Source organism: Leptodactylus fuscus, chromosome 2 (assembly GCF_031893055.1).
Source record: "Leptodactylus fuscus isolate aLepFus1 chromosome 2, aLepFus1.hap2, whole genome shotgun sequence".
NCBI classification, from domain to species: domain Eukaryota; kingdom Metazoa; phylum Chordata; class Amphibia; order Anura; family Leptodactylidae; genus Leptodactylus; species Leptodactylus fuscus.
This window is the reverse complement of record NC_134266.1, coordinates 119,479,892-119,503,385: the sequence shown is the minus strand read 5'-3', so window position 1 is coordinate 119,503,385 and position 23,494 is coordinate 119,479,892. Positions and strand designations below refer to the sequence as shown.

The window sequence follows — 23,494 nt, the reverse complement described above, 5'->3', positions numbered from 1 at the left end:
AGGGACCTTTATAGTAGTCCCGAAAGCTCGATATGTCATCAAATAACTTTTTAAGTTAGCCATTAAAAAAGGTATCAACTACTGAGGACTTCTCTCAAAAAATTTCTTTCATTTCATATTCACTGGCTAACACGGTACAAGGACATATTTTTTCTTTTACAGAATGCAGAGTATGTCAACTTTCAATTTCACATGTTGGAGAAATGCCTTCTGAGGGGAATTAAATCCCCTTACATTATGTGGGACAACTTACAGACGGGAGGGACTCATAAGCGAGCTAAATAGATTTCACAGAAGGAGTGTGATACAGGTCAAGTAGCCAAAGGCAGGGTTAGATAGGGACTGAAAGGAAACACCTATATAGTCAATATAAAAGCTGCACTTCGGGGGGGGGGGGGGGGGGGGGAGAGTAACAACTATCAACAGTATCAATGAAGTCAGAGCCAAGGCGAGCACTCTGGGGTTAAGAAGAGTGCAGCCAACTCTGTAGCTCTTATGATGCGGGTGGGTCATGGGGACCAGTGTCACGGCTAACCCCTAATTACTATAGGTGTGAAATGACTAAGTGCGATGGGCTATATACAGTGCCTACAAGTAGTATTCAACCCCCTGCAGATTTAGCAGGTTTGATAAGATGCAAATAAGTTAGAGCCTTCAAACTTCAAACAAGAGCAGGATTTATTAACAGATGCATAAATCTTACAAACCAAAAAGTTATGTTGCTCAGTTAAATTTTAATAAATTTTAAACATAAAAGTGTGGGTCAATTATTATTCAACACCTAGGTTTAATATTTTGTGGAATAACCCTTGTTTGCAATTACAGCTAATAATCGTCTTTTATAAGACCTGATCAGGCCGGCACAGGTCTCTGGAGTTATCTTGGCCCACTACTCCATGCAGATCTTCTCCAAGTTATCTAGGTTCTTTGGGTGTCTCATGTGGACTTTAATCTTGAGCTCCTTCCACAAGTTTTCAATTGGGTTAAGGTCAGGAGACTGACTAGGCCACTGCAACACCTTGATTTTTTCCCTCTTGAACCAGGCCTTGGTTTTCTTGGCTGTGTGCTTTGGGTCGTTGTCTTGTTGGAAGATGAAATGAGGATCCATCTTAAGATCCTTGATGGAGGAGCGGAGGTTCTTGGCCAAAATCTCCAGGTAGGCCGTGCTATCCATCTTCCCATGGATGCGGACCAGATGGCCAGGCCCCTTGGCTGAGAAGCAGCCCCACAGCATGCTGCTGCCACCACCATGCTTGACTGTAGGGATGGTATTCTTGGGGTCGTATGCAGTGCCATCCAGTCTCCAAACGTCACGTGTGTGGTTGGCACCAAAGATCTCGATCTTGGTCTCATCAGACCAGAGAACCTTGAACCAGTCTGTCTCAGAGTCCTCCAAGTGATCATGAGCAAACTGTAGACGAGCCTTGACATGACGCTTTGAAAGTAAAAGGTACCTTACGGGCTCGTCTGGAATGGAGACCATTGCGGTGGAATACGTTACTTATGGTATTGACTGAAACCAATGTCCCCACTGCCATGAGATCTTCCCGGAGCTCCTTCCTTGTTGTCCTTGGGTTAGCCTTGACTCTTCGGACAAGCCTGGCCTCGGCACGGGAGGAAACTTTCAAAGGCTGTCCAGGCTGTGGAAGGCTAACAGTAGTTCCATAAGCCTTCCACTTCCGGATGATGCTCCCAACAGTGGAGACAGGTAGGCCCAACTCCTTGGCAAGGGTTTTGTACCCCTTGTCAGCCTTGTGACCCTCCACGATCTTGTCTCTGATGGCCTTGGAATGCTCCTTTGTCTTTCCCATGTTGACCATGTATGAGTGCTGTTCACAAGTTTGGGGAGGGTCTTAAATGGTCAGAAAAGGCTGGAAAAAGAGATAATTAATCCAAACATGTGAAGCTCATTGTTCTTTGTGCCTGAACTACTTCTTAATACTTTAGGGGAACCAAACAGAATTCTGGTGGTTTGAGGGGTTGAATAATAAATGACCCTCTGAATAAACTTTTCACAATTTAAAAAAAAAAAATAAACAAAGAAATAACATTCTTTTTTGCTGCAGTGCATTTCACACTTCCAGGCTGATCTACAGTCCAAATGTCACAATGTCAGGTTAATTCGGAATGTGTAAACCTGCTAAATCTGTAGGGGGTTGAATACTACTTGTAGGCACTGTAAATAAAAAAATTAGAGTCTAGGATCCACTCTGAGTATAGCAATAAAAATAACAATTAGAGCGAGTGCTTAATAGGTAACAGGATTTCCACGACAAATCCAAAACCGACAAAATTGGACTATAAACCGCAGGTATATCAAAGTCAGGACCTGGAACTGAAATTAGGAAGAACATGAAACTATCAAGTAACAGTGACCACTGTGGAATACCTACAAAGAAAATATTGTAAATACAGTCATGGCCAAAAGTTTTGAGAATGATACAAATATTAATTTTTACAAAGTCTACTGCTTCAGTTTTTCTAATGGCAATTTGCATATACTACAGAATGTTATAAAGAGTGATCAGCTTAACAGCAATTACTTGCAAAGTCAATATTTGCTGAGAAAATGAACTTTATCCCCCAAAATACATTTCAACATCATTGCAGCCCTGCCTTAAAAGGACCAGCTAACATCGTTTCAGTGATTGCTCCATTAACACAGGTGTGGGTGTTGATGAGGACAGGGCTGGAGATCAATCTGTCATGACTAAGTAAGAATGACACCACTGGACACTTTAAAAGGAGGCTGGTGCTTGGCATCATTGTTTCTCTTCTGTTAACCATGGTTATCTCTAAAGAAACACGTTCAGTCATCATTGCACTGCACAAAAATGGCCTAACAGGGAGAGTATCCCAGCTAGAAAGATTGCACCTCAGTCAACAATCTATCGCATCATCAAGAACTTCAAGGAGAGAGGTTCCATTGTTGGCAAAAAGGCTCAAGGGCGCCCAAGAAAGACCAGCAAGCGCCAGGACCGTCTCTTAAAAGTGTGTCAGCTGCGGGATCGGGCGGGCTACCAGCAGTGCAGAGCTTGCTCAGGAATGGCAGCAGGCAGGTGTGAGTGCATCTGCACGCACTGTGAGGCGGAGACTCTTGGAGCAAGGCCTGGTCTCAAGGAGGGCAGCAAAGAAGCCACTTCTCTCCAGAAAAAACATCAGGGACAGACTGATATTCTGCAAAAGGTACAGGGAGTGGACTACTGAGGACTGGGGTAAAGTCATTTTCTCTGATGAATCCCCTTTTCGATTGTTTAGGACATCTGGAAAACAGCTTATTCGGAGAAGACGAGGTGAGCGCTATCACCAGTCTTGTCTCATGCCAACTGTAAAGCATCCTGAAACCATTCATGTGTGGGGTTGCTTCTCAGCCAAGGGAATCGGCTCTCTCACAGTCTTGCCTAAAAACACGGCCATGAATAAAGAATGGTACCAGAATGTCCTCCAAGATCAACTTCTCCCAACCGTCCAAGAGTAGTTTGGCAATCAACAATGCCTTTTCCAGCATGATGGAGCACCTTGCCATAAAGCAAAGGTGATAACTAAATGGCTCAGGGAACAAAACAGAGATTTTGGGTCCATGGCCTGGAAACTCCCCAGATCTTAATTCCATTGAGAACTTGTGGTCAATCATCAAGAGATGGGTGGACAAATAAAAACCTACTAATTCTGACAAAATGCAAGCATTGATTGTGCAAGAATGGACTGCTATCAGTCAGGATTTGGTCCAGAAGTTAATTGAGAGCATGCCAGGGAGAATTGCAGAGGTCCTGAAGAAGAAGGGTCAGCACTGCAAATATTGACTTGCTGCATTAACTCATTCTAACTGTCAATATAAGCTTTTGTTACTCATAATATGATTGCAATTATATTTCTGTATGTGATAAAAAAAAACATCTGACAAACACACATAAAAACCAGAGGGCAGCAGATCATGTGAAAATATAAGCTTTGTGTCATTCTCAAAACTTTTGGCCAGGGCTGTAGATAAAATACTCATCGAAAAGGCCCCTCCAGTCTCTGCCAGGGGTTGAGCAGAGTTTGATGGTCTTTTGCATTCGGCCAGCAAAGAACGGGAGTGTCTCTGGGGTAGAAGGCAGCTGCACCTGCTTCATGCACATGTAGTTCCTCATGTCGTAACAATTGAAGGCCTTCCAACAGGGAGTGAATGAAGTAGTACTTCTTATTGAGAGTATAGGCCATGTGGAATAGGAAGTCCCGACAATAGCGTACTTGAGCTTTTTGGAATGCTAGAGTCATGGTATATCCAATCTTTTGTCTATCCAGTGTGGTTGCAGCTAGGTCTGCGAAGAGTCGCCATGCCAAGCAAAGGATGCAGATTCTGGGTGGCTGAAGGAATTCTGGGGAACACAGGCTTAAGTATAACGTCCCCAGGTATATTCAGATTTTTATGACATCTCAAAGCTCAGTGAATATGGTCCATACATAGTAGCATGTGATTGACCTGTGGGAATAAGGCAGTAAATAGTGTTATGAAAGATTCTTGTAAGGTGGTTACAATTTCTGGCACTCCTCTAACCCGAATGTTGACTCTTCTTAATCTATTTTCCAATTTCTCAAGGTTTAGGTCAATGACCTTAAGCTTTTCTACCTAGTTGTCAAGGCGGATTTTGTCTTCTTTTAGAGCATCAGCAACATCATCCATCCTATCCTCCATTTCAGTGACCCTATTGCTCAGGTCCTGGATCTTCTTAGTGAACTCAGTCACTGCCTTTGATAATGCAGTGCAGAAAAGTTGCTGAATTTTGGTCAAAAGGACTCATGGTACCAAATTTGGACCGCAGCATCCACCACAGGTTCGTGATCAGAGGCAGCAAGAGAGGTAGAACTTCCATGGGAATGATGAAAACCCAACAGATGATAGGAGCGAGCAACGTGTAGCGTGATTGTCGCCTCTCAATGGAGTATAGAGTGTTCAAGCCAGGGGGCCCCAAGGCAGGGTAGTCCAGAGTATAAAAGTAAAACAATCCTAAGAGGGCAACTGTTGACAAATAGTAAGGCTATAAAGTGAAGATGCAAACAATTCCTCATAGACATGGAAACAAGGTGTAAAAGGGTGCACAATACAGTATTAATAAAGGATGCTAAGTTCCAGAGAAGTAGGCAAGGTGACAGCCAGTAAGTGTGCTATTAGACAGAGGTCCCAGGCACACTGCAGGGAGATGTCACAGGAACTCTTGTTAGGAGAAACAATGCCAGGAGGAGTGGAAGGAGGATCTCCAGGAGGCACAGATATCTCTGGCACAGGCAAGACAGGGCGCGCCCTACAGGAATTATGGAGTGCTGGTGCTGGCAGGCTTACAGGCCACGTCAGGTACCACCCGCAGGATCCATCTCAGGAGAACCAGGCAAAGGACCGGAAATATCTGTACAGGTAGTTGGCATTGGGTGGGTCCCAGTAAATAGTGCCATCGGAGATGTGAAGCAGGAGTTCAGGTAGTTGAACAGCTGGGCTCTGAGAGTTTCAATGTGGGATACAGAGAGGTCGAAGCAAAGTTTGTTGTGGTCAGACAGCAGCCACCAGCAGAGGCAAGAACCACTGTAAGACAGGTCAGAATGATCAGAAAGAGTCCAGAAGGCAGTAAAAGTGGGGGGACCTGGGTGGGGAGCCCCAATTAGGTAGAAAAATACAAAAAAATTCTAGAACTAGGTTTACAAGCATCCAGACTTCATCAGTGCCAAGCGTCTTCATCAGCGTCATCAGTGTTCTGTTTCCCCGTTTCCGAAAATGGAACGTCACCTATACTAAACCCCATCACCCCCACCCCATAGATCACTTTCTTTTGGGGGGCCAGCTCCTCCTCTTCTTGATGACTGCTGGCCACCCACACATGCGTAACAGAGCCGGAGTTTTAGATAAAGCGAATGCTGGCATGACACAGGCACTAGTAGATGTAAAGTTAGTTGGGAAAGACTAGTAGTGGACAGGCTACCTAGGGAAACAGGTAGAGAGAGAGAGAGCAACAGGGAGTGAGAGGGGAAGGTAGTGCGAGTCAGCTCTGAGTGAATCACAATGCATTGTGGTAGTTGTAGGAAAACAGAACAGGAATCTACCTCTGTAAACAAATGCCAGGAGCCCCCAGAGACACCCAGAAATCACTCAAAACAATGCTAAAGGTTGCACTTATTAACCTACTAGCCTCTGCTCGTGACTTCGTCTGCTTTTTGTTGACGTCAATGATCCACCTATATTCAGCAAATTGCTTCCATTGATGGTTTGCCTGCTCCGTCGTTTCGGCAGCTCTTAAGATGTTCTGCTGCTGAACTTGTTCCTCACGTCGTGCCTGTGATTCTCAGCAGCTCACTGGGATGCCATATGATGAGTGTGTTGTTGACGTTGATGATCTGCCTGCTCCGGCGTTTCGACAGTTGTCAAGCTGGTCTGTCGCTGAATTCGTTCCTCGCTCTGTGCCTGTGATTGTTCCGGCATCTCAGCAGTTCGCTGGGATGCCATATACTGTAATTAGCGTGTTGTTGGCGTTGATGATCCGCCTGCACCGGTGTTTCGGAAGCTCTCAAGTTGGCCTGGCACTGAAGTTGTTCTTCGCACCGTGCCTGTAATTGTTCCGGCATCTCATCAGCTCGCTGCAACGCCATATAATGCATGTGTTGTTGGCATCAATGATCTCCCAGAGCTCCGCTTGAGGAGAACTCTGTTGACTTCTGGCTACCTTCATAGCTGTCGTTGTTTTTTGCGACAAATTAGATTATCTTTTTCCATGCATGTTTAAAATTGACAAACTGCCAATTTTTATTAAAGGTGTTTGCCCATGTCAGTTTGTCTGCACTGCCTGGAGCAGATCAGATAATATGCAAATGTATGTACACAAACCACTGAGGGTTAGTGTTTGTTTACACAGAGAGATAACAGCCCTGGGACCTGAGATAAGGCTGCTGCAGGAGCAGTGTAATATGGTATGTGAACATAAATTCATAACAGTCGCCAAGCCATGTAATTTACCGGGATAAAAAGCCAAATTTCATTCAAATCTATTCAGTCGTTTATGCGTGATTGACTAACAAACATACAAACATCCAAACTTTCACATTTATAATATTAGTAGGAGGATGCCGGGCTAAGATGTTGGCAAATATTTGGTAATAATTGTATGTAAAGCCACCTGGCCCAAGGTTTTCCTTATAAGTACCGTATTTATAGCTGAAAGTATTTCTTCTATAGTGAATTTAGAGGTAAGGTTCTGGATTTGGTTTGAAGCAAGGGTGGGGATTTTAATCCTTTGATAGTTTTTTCATTTAGGTGGATAATATTGTCACAATCTCTGAGATTATAAAGAGATTCATAATATTCTTGGAATTGTGGCATTATGTTATGAATGTTGACTATTCTTTTTTGTGTCCCCCCCGGATCTTTTGAAAAAATTAGCCTTAAAAATGCGTTTTTCAAATGCGATTCGTATTTTCTGCTATTACATTCTGACATTACAATAAATACAATGCAGTAATACTCACAGGAGACGTCTCCCCACATTTCCCGTCTCTTCCTTTTTGACCACCATGACCACTTCTTTCAGCTGTGACTTGAGTCTGTAAAGTTTGAAACACAGACATCTTTGACTCCTCACTTCTCCACGCACCCAACCCATATATACAGTATATATATATATATAGATATATATATATATATATATCCCACAGCGGCCCCTACGGCCTATATTATGCCCCACGGTGGCACAATAGACTGGGGGGCATAATAGAGGTTGCAGGGGGGCCACTGTGGGACATAATAGAGGTTACAGGGGCCACAGTGGACCTTTCAAGCTCTATTATTATACTCAGGGGTCTTTTCAGACCCCCGAGTATAATAATCGGAGCCCCAGGGGAGATGAGCGAACATAATAAGCACTGTTACTCACCTCTCCGGGATCCGATGTTAACGAGAACCTTTCATGGGTTTGGGCAAAGGCAGTTCTATATACCACTGGAAAGCCGACAGTACTTTGGTAATATACCAGCGCACATGACGTCTGGGCATTACCATATAGGCCCGAAGCCTGCTAGGATTAACATCGGATCCCGGAGAGGTAAGTAACATTTTTATTATGTTCCCTCACCTCCCCTGGTGCTCTGATTATTATACTCGGGGGTCTGAAAAGACCCCCGAGTATAATAATAGCGGCAGTGGGATCGCGGCCTGGCCCGGGCCTATTCACTGCCGACCTCCGTGGCCTATAGTACAAGGGGAAGCGGGGGCGGCAGTGATCAGGTCCGGGGAGGTTGGTAAATAGGCCGTTACCTGCTGAGGGATACTCCAGCAGGTAGCGGCCTATTATAAAACAAAAAAAATGATTATACTCACTGATCGCGCTGCTGCTCTCGCTGCCTCTGTGATCCTCTTCTCTTGGCAGACGTCAGACGTCTACGTATCAGCGTCATCACGCCGCCTACGCTGATACGTAGACTTCTGAACCAGCGCACGGAGAACGGCAGCTCAAAGAAAAAGAAAAAAAAAAAAACGACCGGGCTGCCGCCTCCATTAGAGATGCAGCGCTGGGTCCGGGCCACGCCGCGGGGCCCTGGCGTTTGCCCGGTTCACCCGGCCCTGGATCTGCCCCTGCTTCTGACAGTGGGGAGAAATTGGTGCCATAATTAACGGCACCATTATCTCCAAAATGGGGGCGGGAAAGTCCACAGTGTGCTGAATTCAGCGCACTGTTGTCTTTAGCTGTATATAATACCACACATGAATGAGGTTGTGAAAGGTCCTCTTTCAGATTTGCTGAAGGTTGTTGCTAAGGTTTTTTTTTGTTTTAGTGCATTTTCCAGTGTAGGTTTTTTATAATTTTTATTTGTTTCCAGTTTTGTTATTTTGTGCGGTTATACGTTGATTATCTTTTTTCTTTGTGTTTTTTAATGATTGCGACTGTCTAAGTCTTAGAAATGCTTTATGTGCATTCCATTTTGCAAATTTGTTCATGGTGAAGTTATGGTAGTTTGTGAAGTATTCAGTAAGTAACTTAGTTACTTTAGGGGTATGTTTAAGATTGTTTAGTACTAGATCATTGCACCTCCATATACACACCACTAAATCATCAGTACTGGCTTAAAGATTATGCAAAGCTGTAATGAGGTTTGAGCCTATATTTGTCTATAAAGACATAAGCATGTTATAGTTTTGATGGTTATGGGACTGTCTAAGGTCGGAGATAAACCTAGATCCGATTCAGGCAGTGAGAGAGGCTGACACTATGCATTACTATTTTTAAGGCTGTTAGAGCCTTGTGCATTTTTTTATTTGCTGGCCCTTTATTGGAGGGAGAAGCTAAAGTGGACATTGATAGATCCTTTTTTGTTTTCCCCTTACCTCCTTGTTTGTCATTGATGGGATCCTTGTGTGAGCCTGCTGAGGGTTGTAGAGCTGTTTAATGCTACCTGCTGCAGCATGTCGTGCAGGCTCCATCTTGGACCAAGGATCTCACCACCAGGAAGAAGTCAAATAGTGGCTGTTAACTGCCCAGTGGATTCTTCTTTCTAACCATCCTGTGGTCTGCTGTGTTTTAGGTAGGGGTCTGAAGAGGTTTTCGGATGTTGATGCCTCTTATTGAATCAGCTGTGCGTAACTTTAGGCAGCACTTCTCCAGAGCTAGTGGTTTATGTGGCTATTACTGTGCGCTGCCAGGCTCTTCCACCAATATTGCTACTTTTTTGAGTGTCAGATTTCCATTAAGAAGTAAGAGTGTGACTCAGATCACACAAAGCTCATATTATGGAGTATTCCCACATTTTTGCATTGGACATTGCACAAAGCAGTAGCCATATTGCTTTAGGCTTTTACAGATGAGTCAATAAGGTACTTTCTTCATTGCCATTTCCTTATTTACTTGGCAGGAACATAAAACCATTAGATGTGTTTAATCAGTTTATCTGCAGAACAGCAGACAGATAGTGATGCACATTCAGTCCCTTATGGCTACTGCCAGGTGAGGCTTATGGTAGGGAAATTGAATTAAAGCGGAAATGAGAAGGTACTTAGTGTAGATACAAAGACCTATTGATGTCTTTATAATGAATATCTCATCTTTCCTTATACTTAAAACCGAGACTCTACCAAGGTCAGATATTCACTAAAAGTTGCAGAAAAACTTCAGGAAGACAACAAATAGCCTTATGGCAACATTTACAATTCTACTGGAATTTCAGGTAGGGCTGTACTTGTTACCGTGGATATTTTGTAGTCTACTAGGTCACATGTTTTTGACATGCATTTCCTAAAATGCTTTTCTTTTATAGCGAAGTCAGTAGGAAAATGCCTGGGGAAAAAAGGCATACCTGAAGTGTGCTGCTTTTTTTTTTCTTTAAGAAAAATACAATTGACCTCCAAAAAATGCCAGAAGAAACACACTGCTGGAGTAAGTAAGCTCCAGAGGTTGTCAAGACTAAAATGTTATTTTTTAATGAGGCTGGAGAGGTGAAAAATAGGGACTTCCACAGTTGGCTTCCACAGTGTGCACCACTTTGATGAATTAGCCGTAACTGCAGGATCTCTTTTTATGTTGTTGTAGACAGTATTAGCAAATATGGGTATATTTATTGCTAAATGGCCTGTTTGAAAGCAAAACATTTACCAATCAATTTGTCCAGGGAGTTTATGTTAGGGAATAGCCAGATAATTCCCCAGAAGCTGCTGGCGAACCCTGGAGGAAGGGGCACAAGGGACAGTGAGCCCTAAGCTGAAGCCCCCAACTGACCCTTCCTATTGCCAGGCCCTATCCTACGTAATAGGCGGCAACCACAAAGACAGTCCCTTCCTGTATAAGTGATACACAAAACGCAGACAAGACGAACAACAACAAAGGGAGGTCAGATAGCCAGGGTTCGGTAACAGTCGAGCGATGCAGTGCCAAATCAGAGTCCAAAAGAATAGTCAGTAGGGAAAGCCAGAGGTCAAGGATTAGAATACAAGTAAATAAACAGCAAGGGAAACCAGCAAGCAAGAGGCAATAACCGGCACCAGTGTGAATGTGAGCCAAGACTAAATAGGGGAGGAAGAACCCGCCCTGAACCTGATAGGAAGGAAAGCTGTCAATCACAGGCAAGACAAAATCAAACCACTGAATGGACAGAGGCAACAAGGGCAGAAGACGGGTATGGTGCAAATACAATTACAGAACTAGAGCCATGTTCACACAGTGCAACTAAAAACTCTAAGCAAATTATCAAACTGCACCCGCCTCCTGCGCCACAGCACGCGAGCAGAGGGTGGCGCAGAGACCTGAACAGGCAGAGATGTTACAGTTTAATTTACCATAATGAATCTGGTGGATTCTTCACGATAAGCCTGGTGTTTCCTGGTTGCAAACCCCAGGTCACGTGATTGGAACAAACCCCCAACCCCTGTCCAGTTCCCATAACATAGGTGTGAGATCAGGAGAGAAGGGAAGGAGTGGAGCGATAATCCACTGGATGCATTAAGACAAATTTAATTCTCTGGACAACCCCTTTAAGTATTTTTATTACCTTTCTCACATGCAGACAGGCTGGGACTTTGTACTACCCATCTGAAAGGGAAGAGATTAAATGACTGGAGAAGTGATAGATTTTTCTACACCATCTGAGGATTTTAGAATAACATTAGATCATGTTTTTGACCTCTCTTGTCCATTTTGAGTTTCCACATTCTTTCACATCTTCATCTTCTACTTAATCAGTATTCATGTTCTATCTTGTTTGTACCAGCAGGTGTCTGACCTGTCACTCAGCCTCCAACTATCATTAATTAACATCCAATATAGACATTCCTAAAATGTATCGGAATCCTAAGAGAAAGAATAAAATAGTACTAGCAGAATAACCCACGCAGATATTAACATGGTAAAGCAATAGCAAGCTGTGGTTAAAAAGATGGTTCCCTTCTTAGTTAAGTGCCAGTCATATTTTCTTTGCTTGTAGTTGTCCTGGGTTTTATTTCTTTGTGACCCAGATCACAATGATAACTTCTCAATGCCACAGCATACCATCTTCCATCTCTCATTCTCTCACAGTACATCACATGTTTTTTGTGGCAGTAGTTTCTTAAAATGCATTACTAATTGCCTATGGCATAAAGATGTTAGTAAAAGAGGTTACTGTCATAATGCCGCCAGCAATAAATAAGATGCTTTGTTGTTACAGCGGCTTATTGCAGTCAAATGTTAGTAGACTCTTGGAAATATGTCTGCAAAAATATCAAATTACAGCCATCAGATTTTAAAAAATATTTCACTATCTGTACCATTGATAACATATGTAGATAGCTATGTAGATAATATTATTTACATAAAAAGTTCAGCAATTAATCTTAACCTGATCCTTAGTGAGAACCTAATCTGACGTTGCATTCGCAGATATCTATCTTTCAGGGCAGAACTCCCTAAGCATTTATTGCTAATGTGTCCAAACAGACCTTTGGTCAACGACAGCTTTCCTTGACTCTTTCAATACCATGCCATTTTTCTGAAAAATTTGTCTTTTGAAACAGGATATAACTGTAGCTTTAACCTATTGTATTGGTAATTTAAAGGAATGTATGAAGACATGTTGCTCATACAGTGTTTGACACATTTTGTCTTTTATCCACAAGTGTGTTTTCAGAATTCTAAGGATATTGTTTTAATATGTGCGTTCTTCACTATGTATACTTAGTGCCTTTGCTTATCTCCTACCTGATAAATACTGTGATGTTCAAGGCAATGTATTTAATATACAGTAAACTCGCTACTTTTTATGCTTATGATGCATTTTTATATAAGGGAGGTTTCTCCTGATGTGAAGAGGAAGCCAATGAATGGATTATTTGTATTAAGAGCACATTTTTCTCACCCAGGCAGAAGGATGATTGGAAAAGCTATACCTAATGCTGCAGCCGCTACATATAGTAATCTACCGTAACTAACAATACTTCTATAGCTTCTTTATTAAGGTTAAAGGGGTGGTCTGGAGGAAGAAAATAGTATTGATTAATGATCAGCATGGCATAAGGAAAAGAATAACTGTGATACTCACCCTCAGCAATCCCCTGCTGGTTCAGTTCTGATGCTGCTCAAGTCCTCTCTGCTCTCTACATCCTGGTCGTGCCTAACATGCTTGAAATGCTGCTTAGCCAAAACACATCTTGAAGTGGGTCACTTCTGCAGTCAGTTATTAGCAGCATTTTCAGGCTTGTCCTTAGTGTCTAGAGATCCCAGGAGACGAAGGTCAACAGGGATCCAAGCACCTAGACCAGCAGGAGAGCAGTCTGGTGAGGGCGAGTACCATTTTTATGCCTTGCTGATCTTTTAACACATTTTGTCCCCTGGAAAATCTTTAAAGACTAAGTAAATGAAGCTTTCTAAAGCTGATCATGGAGATAATGATTTATTTGTTTCATACTACAATAACCAATTTGACATGCTTTATGCTAGAGTGACTTTTGACTAAGCAGCCACATAAACCAATAAATCTATCATTGCGATTGATGGCATTATCTACAAGATTTATTGTTGGCACGTAGGTACCAGCATGCAATGAGGAGTAGAGGTCCTGTTTATCAAGCATATTTCCAGTAAAGGAATTGTCTTGTCATGACAACCCTTTTTTAAGGATGCTTATAAGGTGGCCCCTCATTTTTGAGACTCGCTACATGTCAATTATACCTGCGGAAATACTCGCATTTTCCCTATATGAATAACAAGGGCAGAAAAACTCTGCAAAGATGCAAACTGCAAACTCTGCAAACACTGCAGGAAAAAAAAAACTTGATACTTTCCTACTGCATTTTTTCCTGCAGTGTTTTTTGCTGCATTTGGCTACGTGAGTTTAGCCTTTTTATAGATTTGGAATACTGTACTGCTGTGTGGATAAGGCCTAATAGCATTATCACAAAACAACCCATTCTGCTGACAAAGCTTTTCAGTGCAGTGTGTTCAGTGACCCCTCCATAGTGGCCCCTGCACACAGTATTATATCCCATAGTGGCCCCTGTACACAGTATTATATCCCATAGTGGCTCCTGCACACAGTGTTGTGTCCCTTGCACACGGTATTATTTCCCATAGTGGCCTCTGAACACTGTATTATGACCTATAGTGGCCCCTGCACACATTATTATGTCCCATAGTGGCCTCTGCACACAGTATTATGCCCCGCTGTGTGCCCGGAGCGTGGAAAGGTAAGTAACATGGTTTTCCTGGACCTCTGATCATCATCATCTGAAAATACCCCCAAGTATAATAATGATGTCTGTGGGGCCCACTGCGTCACTTACCGATCCTGGCCACTGCCAGGATCGATAAGTAAATAGGGCCCGTTTCCGGCTGGAGTAACTCCAGCCGGTAACGGGGGAAAAAAAACCTGCAGCGGTAGCGGCTGTCGCCGGGTCCCTAATGTTCGAGGCCCTGTGGCAGCCGCTACCCCCGACGCTCACGAACTGACATTGCTTTAAAAAAATGGCCTGGGCGCATGCGCAGTAGCCGTAGTAGACGTAGCATGCTACTGTGCATGCGCCCAGGCCATTTTTTTTTTAAGCAATGTCAGTTCGCGAGCACCGGAGGACGGGACCCGAGGACATCGGAGGAAGAGGAGGTGTGGATGAAGAAGACGGCGGACCCTGAATGCCCGCCCACCGTGCACGTTCGGTAAGTTTACCACATTCTGTTTTAGGGTTTTATTTTAAAACTGGGGGGGGGGGGGGTTAGTTTAATATAACCTTTACGGTGCCTGAATAGCCTTTTTAAAGGCTATTCACGCATATGTGGGGCTCTATCAGCACGAAGGGCTCCTATCATTAAAATGCTATTTTTTTCTGATTAACACGTAGGAATAGCCTTAAGAAAGGCTATTCTTCTCCTACCTTTAGATGTCTTCTCCGCGCCACCATTCGGTAGAAATCCCGGTTTTCTTCGGTATGGAAACGTGTCCTATAGTCTATTATGTTAGCAAACCTAAAAAGACCTGCTCTCAGTCAGGTTTCACCACCAGAGTAGTGAGTCCTGGGTGAAAGCAAAAAAGCTGTCATAGAAAAATGTTCAGTAGACAAGGGAAAGATGGTCGTACAGGACAGTGGTCTGAGGAGTATAGGGATTGAACCAGAGCAGGGAGTTAGGATAATGGGAAGCAAACCACAACTTTTCTATCTTCATCCATTTGGAGTACGCCTGGAGGGTAGACCAGGCCGGCACATGACACAACTGGAGACCAGGCATTATAAAACAAATTTTGGTAGGTAAAGGCCACCCTTAGCCTTCAGGGTCATCATAAGCTTCCTAGGGAGCCTGTGCCTTCCTCTAGCCCAGACAAACTATAGGATTGAAACCTACAAAGCATAAAGGTCCTTAAGAGGAACTGGTAGGGTCTCAAATATAGAAGTTTAGGCAAGATAGTAACCTTTACTGTGGATATCTGGTGAAGAGAGACAGGGAAAGTCATCCACTTGGTGAGGAGCACTTGTATGTGCCTAAAGATTGTGGGAAAATTTTACTTAGTAGAGTTGGGAGAATGACCTAGTTAGCTGAATGCCCAAATAACTTACAGATGATTCCTGCCACTTGTATGGGAAGGAGGCCTGAAGGCCGACTAGGCTAGAGGGTGGAATATGAATAGGCAATGCCTCTGTCTTCGAAGCGTTAATCTTGTAGCCAGAGCGATTGCAGGGGAAAGAGCAACAGTGCCAGGGGAGCCGAGGAGGAAGATTCGAGGATACTGCAGGAGGTACAGAGCACTAGATGGTAGATTACACCTGGTCCAGCTGCTGGATCTCAGGTTTGGCGGGAACAGGAAGGAATCCATAGTAGAGGACCCAGCAAAAGGCATCAGAGGGCTGGGGCCTTCTTCAGAGATAATTTCTTCCTCATATGAGCGTTTTATAAATGATATATTCTTATATGCAGGTGCCCAAAATTGTACACAATATTCCATATGTAGTCTGATTAGTAATTTGTCTATAGGCAAAATTATGTTCTTGTCATGATCATCTATTGTTCTTTTGATGCATGCCATCATATTATTTGCCTTATACTGGTCACTGAAGTTGAGTTTACTGCCCATCAAATGCATATCCTTTTTTCCACATTAGAGTTACTTTACAATTTTTCCACCAAATTTATTCCTCTGTAATATTACACTATACTCATCTGTGTTCACCACCTTAACAGAGCTACAAAGTCATTAATAAACATATTACAAAGGAAGAAGCTCCAGTACTAGCCCTGTGACACACCGTTGGAACCTGTGGCCCAGTCTGAGGATGTACCATTAATAAGCAGCCTCTGGTTTTTGGGCTTTGGGTTGTTTTTTTTGAGCATCGAGGCAGTTATTAACCCAGTGACACATATTTTCCCCTAATCCTAAGTACCAAGCGAACAGTATTAAATGCCTTTAAAATCTCTCGATACCCCACACCCACAGTCCTCCCTGGTGCAGTCTGAGAAACGGAATTCTTGTCAGAAGCTTATCAGATTAACCTGACAGGAGTGATCCCTCAGAAACCCTTGCTGATGCTACATTGTAAAGTTATTATCACTGAGATACACCACGATAGTCCTTCTTATATTTTACCAACAATATAAGTTACATTTACAAGCTTATAGGTTTTGGGCTCACTTTTTGAACCATTTTTGTGTACTGGCACAACATTTACTATACAGCAATCCTGTAGGGATTGTAGAAATACCTTGTAGGAATAATGGTCTGTCTAGAACCCGGTAATTTGTCTAGATTAGCGTTTTTAAGGCAGTGCACTTGTTACTGAGTTAACCCTTAAGTACTATCATGGTGTCTATCCTACACCACTATCATACACATATCATTATAATATGCATCCTTGATAGTACGTAAGGGTTAAAAAGGTAAGATTTTTTTTTACAGGTTATTCATGTTACAGAATTGTATTGTGAGTAAGAAAGGAGGGGTTGAGGAACTGTATTTGGATTGTGTCACTCGTGCTACCCATAAGTAATGTGTTTAGGGGAGGAGAGTCAGTGTAGAGTTTGCTGCTATATTTCCTAATTCTGAAAGTGTGGCAGAGTAAAATGATAGAAAGATGATGACTTCACTTCCAGTGAGAGAACATGAAACATATCAGAGCAGAGAATCAGGAATTTTTAATGGTAAGCATCAGAGAGATTTCACTGTCTTCAATAAGGGATGGAATCTTCCCTGCAAAGCCTTTGTTATTTTATATGCATTACAAGTTATTCGATGCAACAAGCGACTATGTTTCCAACATTATGTGAGTAGATTGCCTGCTTGTAAATTGATCCCAGGAAATAAGTAAGACTGACAGTGCAGTGATATCGGTAGTGGAAACTAATAGCACTACTATTTCTGGAGTATCCGGGGCAGATACTGAAAGTGCACTGAACACAGTGCAATGTGAACTTTGCAATGGTGTATAACAGTCTCAATCTTAGAGGACATAAGATGTCCTCTTTAAAGGAGTATTCCCATCTCTGTATTTTTGACTATACCCACAGGTTATCTGCTTAACTATTTTCAACACAAACTTAAGCAGTCCCTCTCCATTCATAGCTCTGGGTCACTATGTATGTAGCCATAAATGCCCAGATGTATGTGCCCCTTTAAGCTGTGTTCACACCTGCGCTCTCATTTCTGTTTTCCAGTTCCATCATAGGGACAGAACAATAAAAAGAATGGTAGTGCTGGATCTATCACATAGTGGACCTTGCAGTTGTGAAGATAGCCTTATTGCAGGGATGAAATAATATAAACACTTAGAGCATTCAGCAACTTGCTGTGCAAATGTGCATTGTTTCTTTTTCTGCAGGTACCACCAGATGAATGGGGGGGATATCCAGCACCTGGGAAAGAAGGAGAAATACCATGCCGAAGGATGAGAAGCGGCAGCTACATCAAAGCCATGGGGGATGATGACAGTGGGGACTCTGATACCAGCACCAAAATGTCACCCAAAGGTGCCACCCGACGGGAGAAATACCGCAGGTCTTCAAGCGTTGACCATCCTAGAAACAAGTATGAAACTTTCTGTAAACCCTATTTTCTGTACATCAATCTGACTAAGACCTAAAGTACAGTAAAATAAGAAAGAGAAGTTTAGGGAGCCCTGATGAACAACTATGCTTTGTTAAAGTGCATTTTTTGTAGTTGTGCTTGTTTTCTCATAAGAGTAAACTGATGTTGGCTATAGTACTGAAGGCAGAACACTTTTATGGTGTCTTGTTCAGAGTTCAGAGTCTTGGTACATGCTATTCCAAGTAGTTATTTTTGTTTATTAGGTATTTTTGTATTCAGACTGCACATACCCTCTGAAATGCTTTGATAAGTATCTGTTGTACAGCTCACATTTTGGATGCAGTTCTCCTATCTGTTTATTCAAATGCCTTCAGCTTTGAATAAATATCAGGCACTATTGGCTTGCATTGGTATTCCCTATGCAGGTTGACTGCACAATTCTAACTGAACCTTATCCTAAAACCCAAGCTGATTTTGCAGCTCTCTTAAGTGGAAAATAATTATGGGAAAATGGTTACATTAAAACTGAGACACATTCAAAATGTCTCCCCTAGGCCTCATGCTGGCTAGACAGACTGCGTCCCTGATCATTTTATCAGCACTGGATGGAAATCTAATTTTAGCATTTCACTATAGATTTTAGCTATGATTTAATACTGAACATATGTGTGATATGTGGCAGCTCAGACCCACTAGTATATCATATTTGTACTGGTTTACCTTTCTGTATGTTTCATGGTCAGTACTTGGCTAGGTTGAGTATTCTGTAATGGTTGACCATGTGAAGGGTATATTGAGACCACTTCAGAACTAAGGTGTTTAGCTATAGCTGAAGTGGATAAGAACACAGCGACTTTTCTGTAGGGATTCTTTCTTTAAATTGTGAAATGTCCATGTTCATATGACTAACATATATACCAAATATGCCCCTTTTCCCCCATATTAGCTCCTTTTCTCATCACTTTTCACTAGGTTTCCATGTAAGCGATATTCTGATTCATGTCTCTGTAACTGTCCCAGCTGCTGCACTCCACCTAAAATTCATCCCAAGGGACATGGCTATGGTCTCTCCATCACGGGTCAGGTAAGTATTAGAACTGCATGTACTGCAATGGGAATGATGCCTGGGAATGGATGGAATGCCGGTGGGATGCATGTCCACCCAACTTTGCTTGCGTTCTTCATTTTTACAGCCTGGCTGCTGGTTGGATGGTTTGCAAGGTTAAAATCGCTGTTGCCTGAATGGTTGCACTAGGTGGCTGTATGACCGATCCATTCGATAGGACTGCTTATGTTGGTGAACTGCTCATGATGATATATTTCACAAAGCACTTGACTCGTGCTAGTACTTTGTGTTGCTATAAAATTACTTCAGCTACAAAATGTGCCAGTTTTTTTTATACTGTATCTGTTACTTATGCAGATGGCTGAGGAAAAATGTTGTCCTTGTTATTAATATCTATGGCGACTGTTGAAATAGATTTTCTACATAAGTTTATATTTGGGGACTCCACTCCAAATATTTTACATTTTTGACCTGGTTTTTACTCTCTGCAAATACTAATCTGCCCAACCCCCCCCCCCCCCAAAAAAAAACGGCAGTATGTCATACGCCAACACTGATCCGTAAAAAGACTTGTACAATCCCCTACAGTTGTTGATGTCTCAAATGCAGACAAAAATAGGACATGCTTCATGATTTGCGGTCCTTGGATACAGTATGGACACGTGTGAAATATATGTGTCCGTAGTTTGATCCACAATTGTGTATTCTCAATTGCAGATCAAATGGAGGTGTGAAGGAGGCCTCAGGGTCCATTCACACGGAGGAAAATGATGAGGAATTTGATGTGGAATTTCAGCGCTGAAAAAAAGCGCCTCCCATTGACATCAACGGGTTCCTTTTTCTGCTAGCAACTTCCGTGCCTGGTGAAAACAGTAGCAAATAGATATATTGTCTTATTATTATATTATAATCGTGTGTTATCTCAGCTTGTGAATGCATTTGAAGCAACAGTAAAAAAAAAAAAAAAAAAATGTAAATTCAAATAATCATAAAACGTACTCCCCAGTAATGCTAGCTCTGAATTACCCTAGTGTGAATCAAAGCCAATATAACGTCAAAATAACGTGAAATTTACAAACCACTTGTAATAAACCAGTTTAGTATCCTCATTTAGATATATCAATACACACACATATATCTAAATGAAGATACAAACCTGTCTTCTAAACTGGTTTATTACAAGTGGTTTGAAAATTTCACGTTATTTTACTGTGTTATAGTGTTATGAATATGCTACATGGATTATTCATTGGGCATTCTTTCTATTATTGTTATAGTGGCCTGAGGAAGACGCTAGACTAGCGTCAAAACGCGTAGCCTTCTTTTACCTCTGTCTTTAGAACCAATAAAGTGATTTTTATTAACATCTATTACATCTATTCAGTGGCGCTCTCATATTCGGTTGGATTTTTCACTTGTAATATGTAAATGAGCAGCCTTGAGCACTAAGGGCGTCTCACATCCCCTTCATATCAATTGACCGATTTGTTGCTGCTGATTGGTGAATAATAGGATCAGGCAGAGATTCCAAAGTCTCGCCCGACCCTAGGCCCTATATTCTTGCGATCATACCAGGATTTTCATCATTAGCACATGCACACAACTGCTGAGGTCACACGTTGCAGAAATGCAGCTTTTTTTGTTGCAGATTTTGGTGCTGTTTTTTGGAGCCAAAGCTAGAAGTGTATTGAGCAGAAGTAGAAGTAGATGAGAAGTATAAGAGCTTTACATATTCCACATTCCTTTTGCAGTCCTTCTTGGCTTTGGCTTTGGTTGCAAGAGCTGCAACAAAAAAAAACTAGAGTGGGCGCTGTGTGCATGCGCTGATAATGAAAATCTTGAAAAGAATGTGCTTAATATAACAGCACAAGAAAGTATTTTTTACTGCTGATGCTAGCCTGTTAGCAGAAAGTAAAATTTACTTTTGTTTGATAAGACAGACTGGGGAGAAATGAAAATAAAGGGAAGTACATGGAAAGATTTTCACATATATTAACCCCTTCCCACTGGTGAGATTTTTTGATTTTCGGTTTTTACTCCCTGCCTCCCAAACCCCACAACTGTTTTATTTTTCCGCTCTCAGAGCCATGTGACGTCTTAATGTTTGTAGGACAAATTTTTCTTCATGATGCCGCCATTAATTATTCTGTGCAATGTACTGAGAAGCTGTAAAAAAATTCAGAATGGGGTGGATTTGAGGAAAAGTGTATTTGTGCGACGTTTTTACTGGCTTCATTTTTACAACATTCACTCTACAGTCAAAATGACATGTCATCTTTCTTCTATTTATTTTCTAACTTTGGGGGGGGGGGGGGTCCTAAAAGGTTACCATCTTTAAATGCCCAAAATCCAACCGGACATCAGGAAAGAGTAAATTATTGCCAAAAACCTGTTTCCTTTTTTAGGCTGGGGCCCCATGGGACGTAAATGCCAAGATTTGCCCACAGCGGAGGCGCTGCGGGAAATATTGCGAGAAATATTGCAGCGTTTTACAGTGCAGGCAAAGTGGATGGGATTCATTCTCATTCCCACTTTGCGGAAGAAATCGCAGCGCGGTCACACTGCGATTTGCAAAGCCGTTGCGGCTTTGCAAATTGCAGCATGTCAATTATTTCTTCCGTTACGCCAGCGGCTTTCCCGTAGATATAATGTTAAGAGAAAGTCTGCAGAGGAAAACTCTGTGAACTTTCTCTTAAAAGCGCTGCGGAAAGAACTGCAATGCGTTCACGCAGCGGTTCTTCCCACAGCGCTTTAGCGCTGTGATTACGGCCTGTGGGGCCTTAGCCTTACACCCTCAGGTATATGTTTCCCAATTGATATTGGGGTAGCTGAATGCCCTCATAGTTACCTCATTATTCTTAGCTGAGTCCTCTGTTTGTTCCATTAGTAACATTTCTGCTTCCTCCATTGTACATGAAGACTTATAATAAATATAATAAACGCCTATTATTTTATTATATACCCCCCATTCACTTCACTTTTATTTCCAGCCAAACAGATTCTCCATGTTCATTTTCCTCATAGATGTTGTTTAGCTTTATGGGCTTTAGGCAGGATTTTATATCAATTCAAACCCGTTCCCCCTTTTATATATCTGATCTTTCTCTAAAAGATGGTACCCCTGTATATTTACAGCTCAGTCATACCTATCATTCAGTCATGTCTTGTTTATCCCCAGTATGTCATATTCCTCTGCTATTATTATCACTTCTAATTCCTCAGTCATGTAGTTGAGGCCTCTGGCATTAGTATACACTCTATCTGTTTTACTTTATTCCTATTCTGCATTTTCTTAATAGGTTTTCTAACCTCTTTGCTTTACCCACAGTTTTTTTCCTTATCTCCCGACACTGTCTGCACTATTCTACACGTCGGTACCATTTATGCCCCCCGTCCCCTTAATTCCTAGTTTAAAGATTACCTGTCCTTATAGACATTATTATATGTCTATAGACGTTATTATATACCGCTCAGAAGCCGACAGTGCACTGAATTTAGCAAAGTCGTCTTTCCCAGTGTGTAACCTGGTGTTGGAGTTATCAGTAGCATTAATTTTGGCACCTGTATCTCTCTACTGTTAGAAGGGGGACCTTACAGCCTAGTGTCTTTGCTGGGATGTGAGTAATGCCTCCCCTGACAGTACAAGTATATGGAAGGGGGTCGTTCTTCACAGCACTGAGAAAAATAATGACACCGATATCTCCAGCATGAGGGCACATACCCCGCACATCTATGAGCATGTGAAAGATCTTCTTTAAATACTTCCTCCAACCAATTAGCTATCTTCTCCCCAACAGCCTTCTCGTTGAGGTGCAGCCCATCACTCCTGTAGCGCATGAGGTTCAACACAAAAGTCGGCCTGGTTCTCCAAAGATACTAAACCCCACTTTCCTTCACCAGCTCTTGAGCCACATGTTTACCTACCTAATATCCTACTGCCTTTCCTGTGTGGCCGGTGGTACAGGTAGTATTTAAAAAAACAAACAAAAAAAACACTTTTGAGGTTACCTTACCTTAAGTTTTTTGCCCAAGTCGCTAAAATATTTTTTCAAGGCCTTCAACTTACCTCTAACTTTGTCACTGGTGCCAATATGTATCCTGATCACTGAGTATTCATCCACCAATACCAGTAATCCCAGTAAGTCCAATCCATGATTTGCTGAACCTGAACACCCGGATGACAACTATTTGGTATTCTTAGTCTTTGTGATAGATTTTTCTATCTGTACTGCTAATAACCACAAGCCCCTGTCTTTGCTATGCTCCCATTTTTCTTCTTACTGGAGCAGACATTCCCCTGGTTGCTAAAGGAAGCACCTAGTTGTAGGTACACTACACCTGAGCTGATAAACCAGGGTTCTAGAGTGTTCCAGGTCAGGACTAGTTTCCCTGACACTTTTCCTAGTACCCGTCTTTCTAACTGTTACGAAGCTATCTGCCGGTTTA

At 42.2% G+C, this 23,494-nt stretch overlaps 1 protein-coding gene across 6 annotated transcripts in view; it reads left to right on the top strand.

Annotated features, from left to right (window-relative positions):
• Positions 1 to 23,494, top strand: part of DLGAP3 (DLG associated protein 3) — a 335,981-nt gene that overhangs the window by 208,084 nt on the left and 104,403 nt on the right. For 3 of the 6 annotated variants that reach the window (XM_075264487.1, XM_075264485.1, XM_075264488.1), the window contains exons 4-5: positions 17,777 to 17,982; positions 18,955 to 19,066. The exons of 1 other annotated variant lie outside the window; for it this stretch is intronic. In XM_075264487.1, the coding sequence (XP_075120588.1) occupies positions 17,777 to 17,982; positions 18,955 to 19,066 (318 nt within the window). The remainder of the gene's footprint in view (positions 1 to 17,776; positions 17,983 to 18,954; positions 19,067 to 23,494) is intronic. 2 more of the 6 variants (XM_075264489.1, XM_075264486.1) reach the window with 1 other exon arrangement.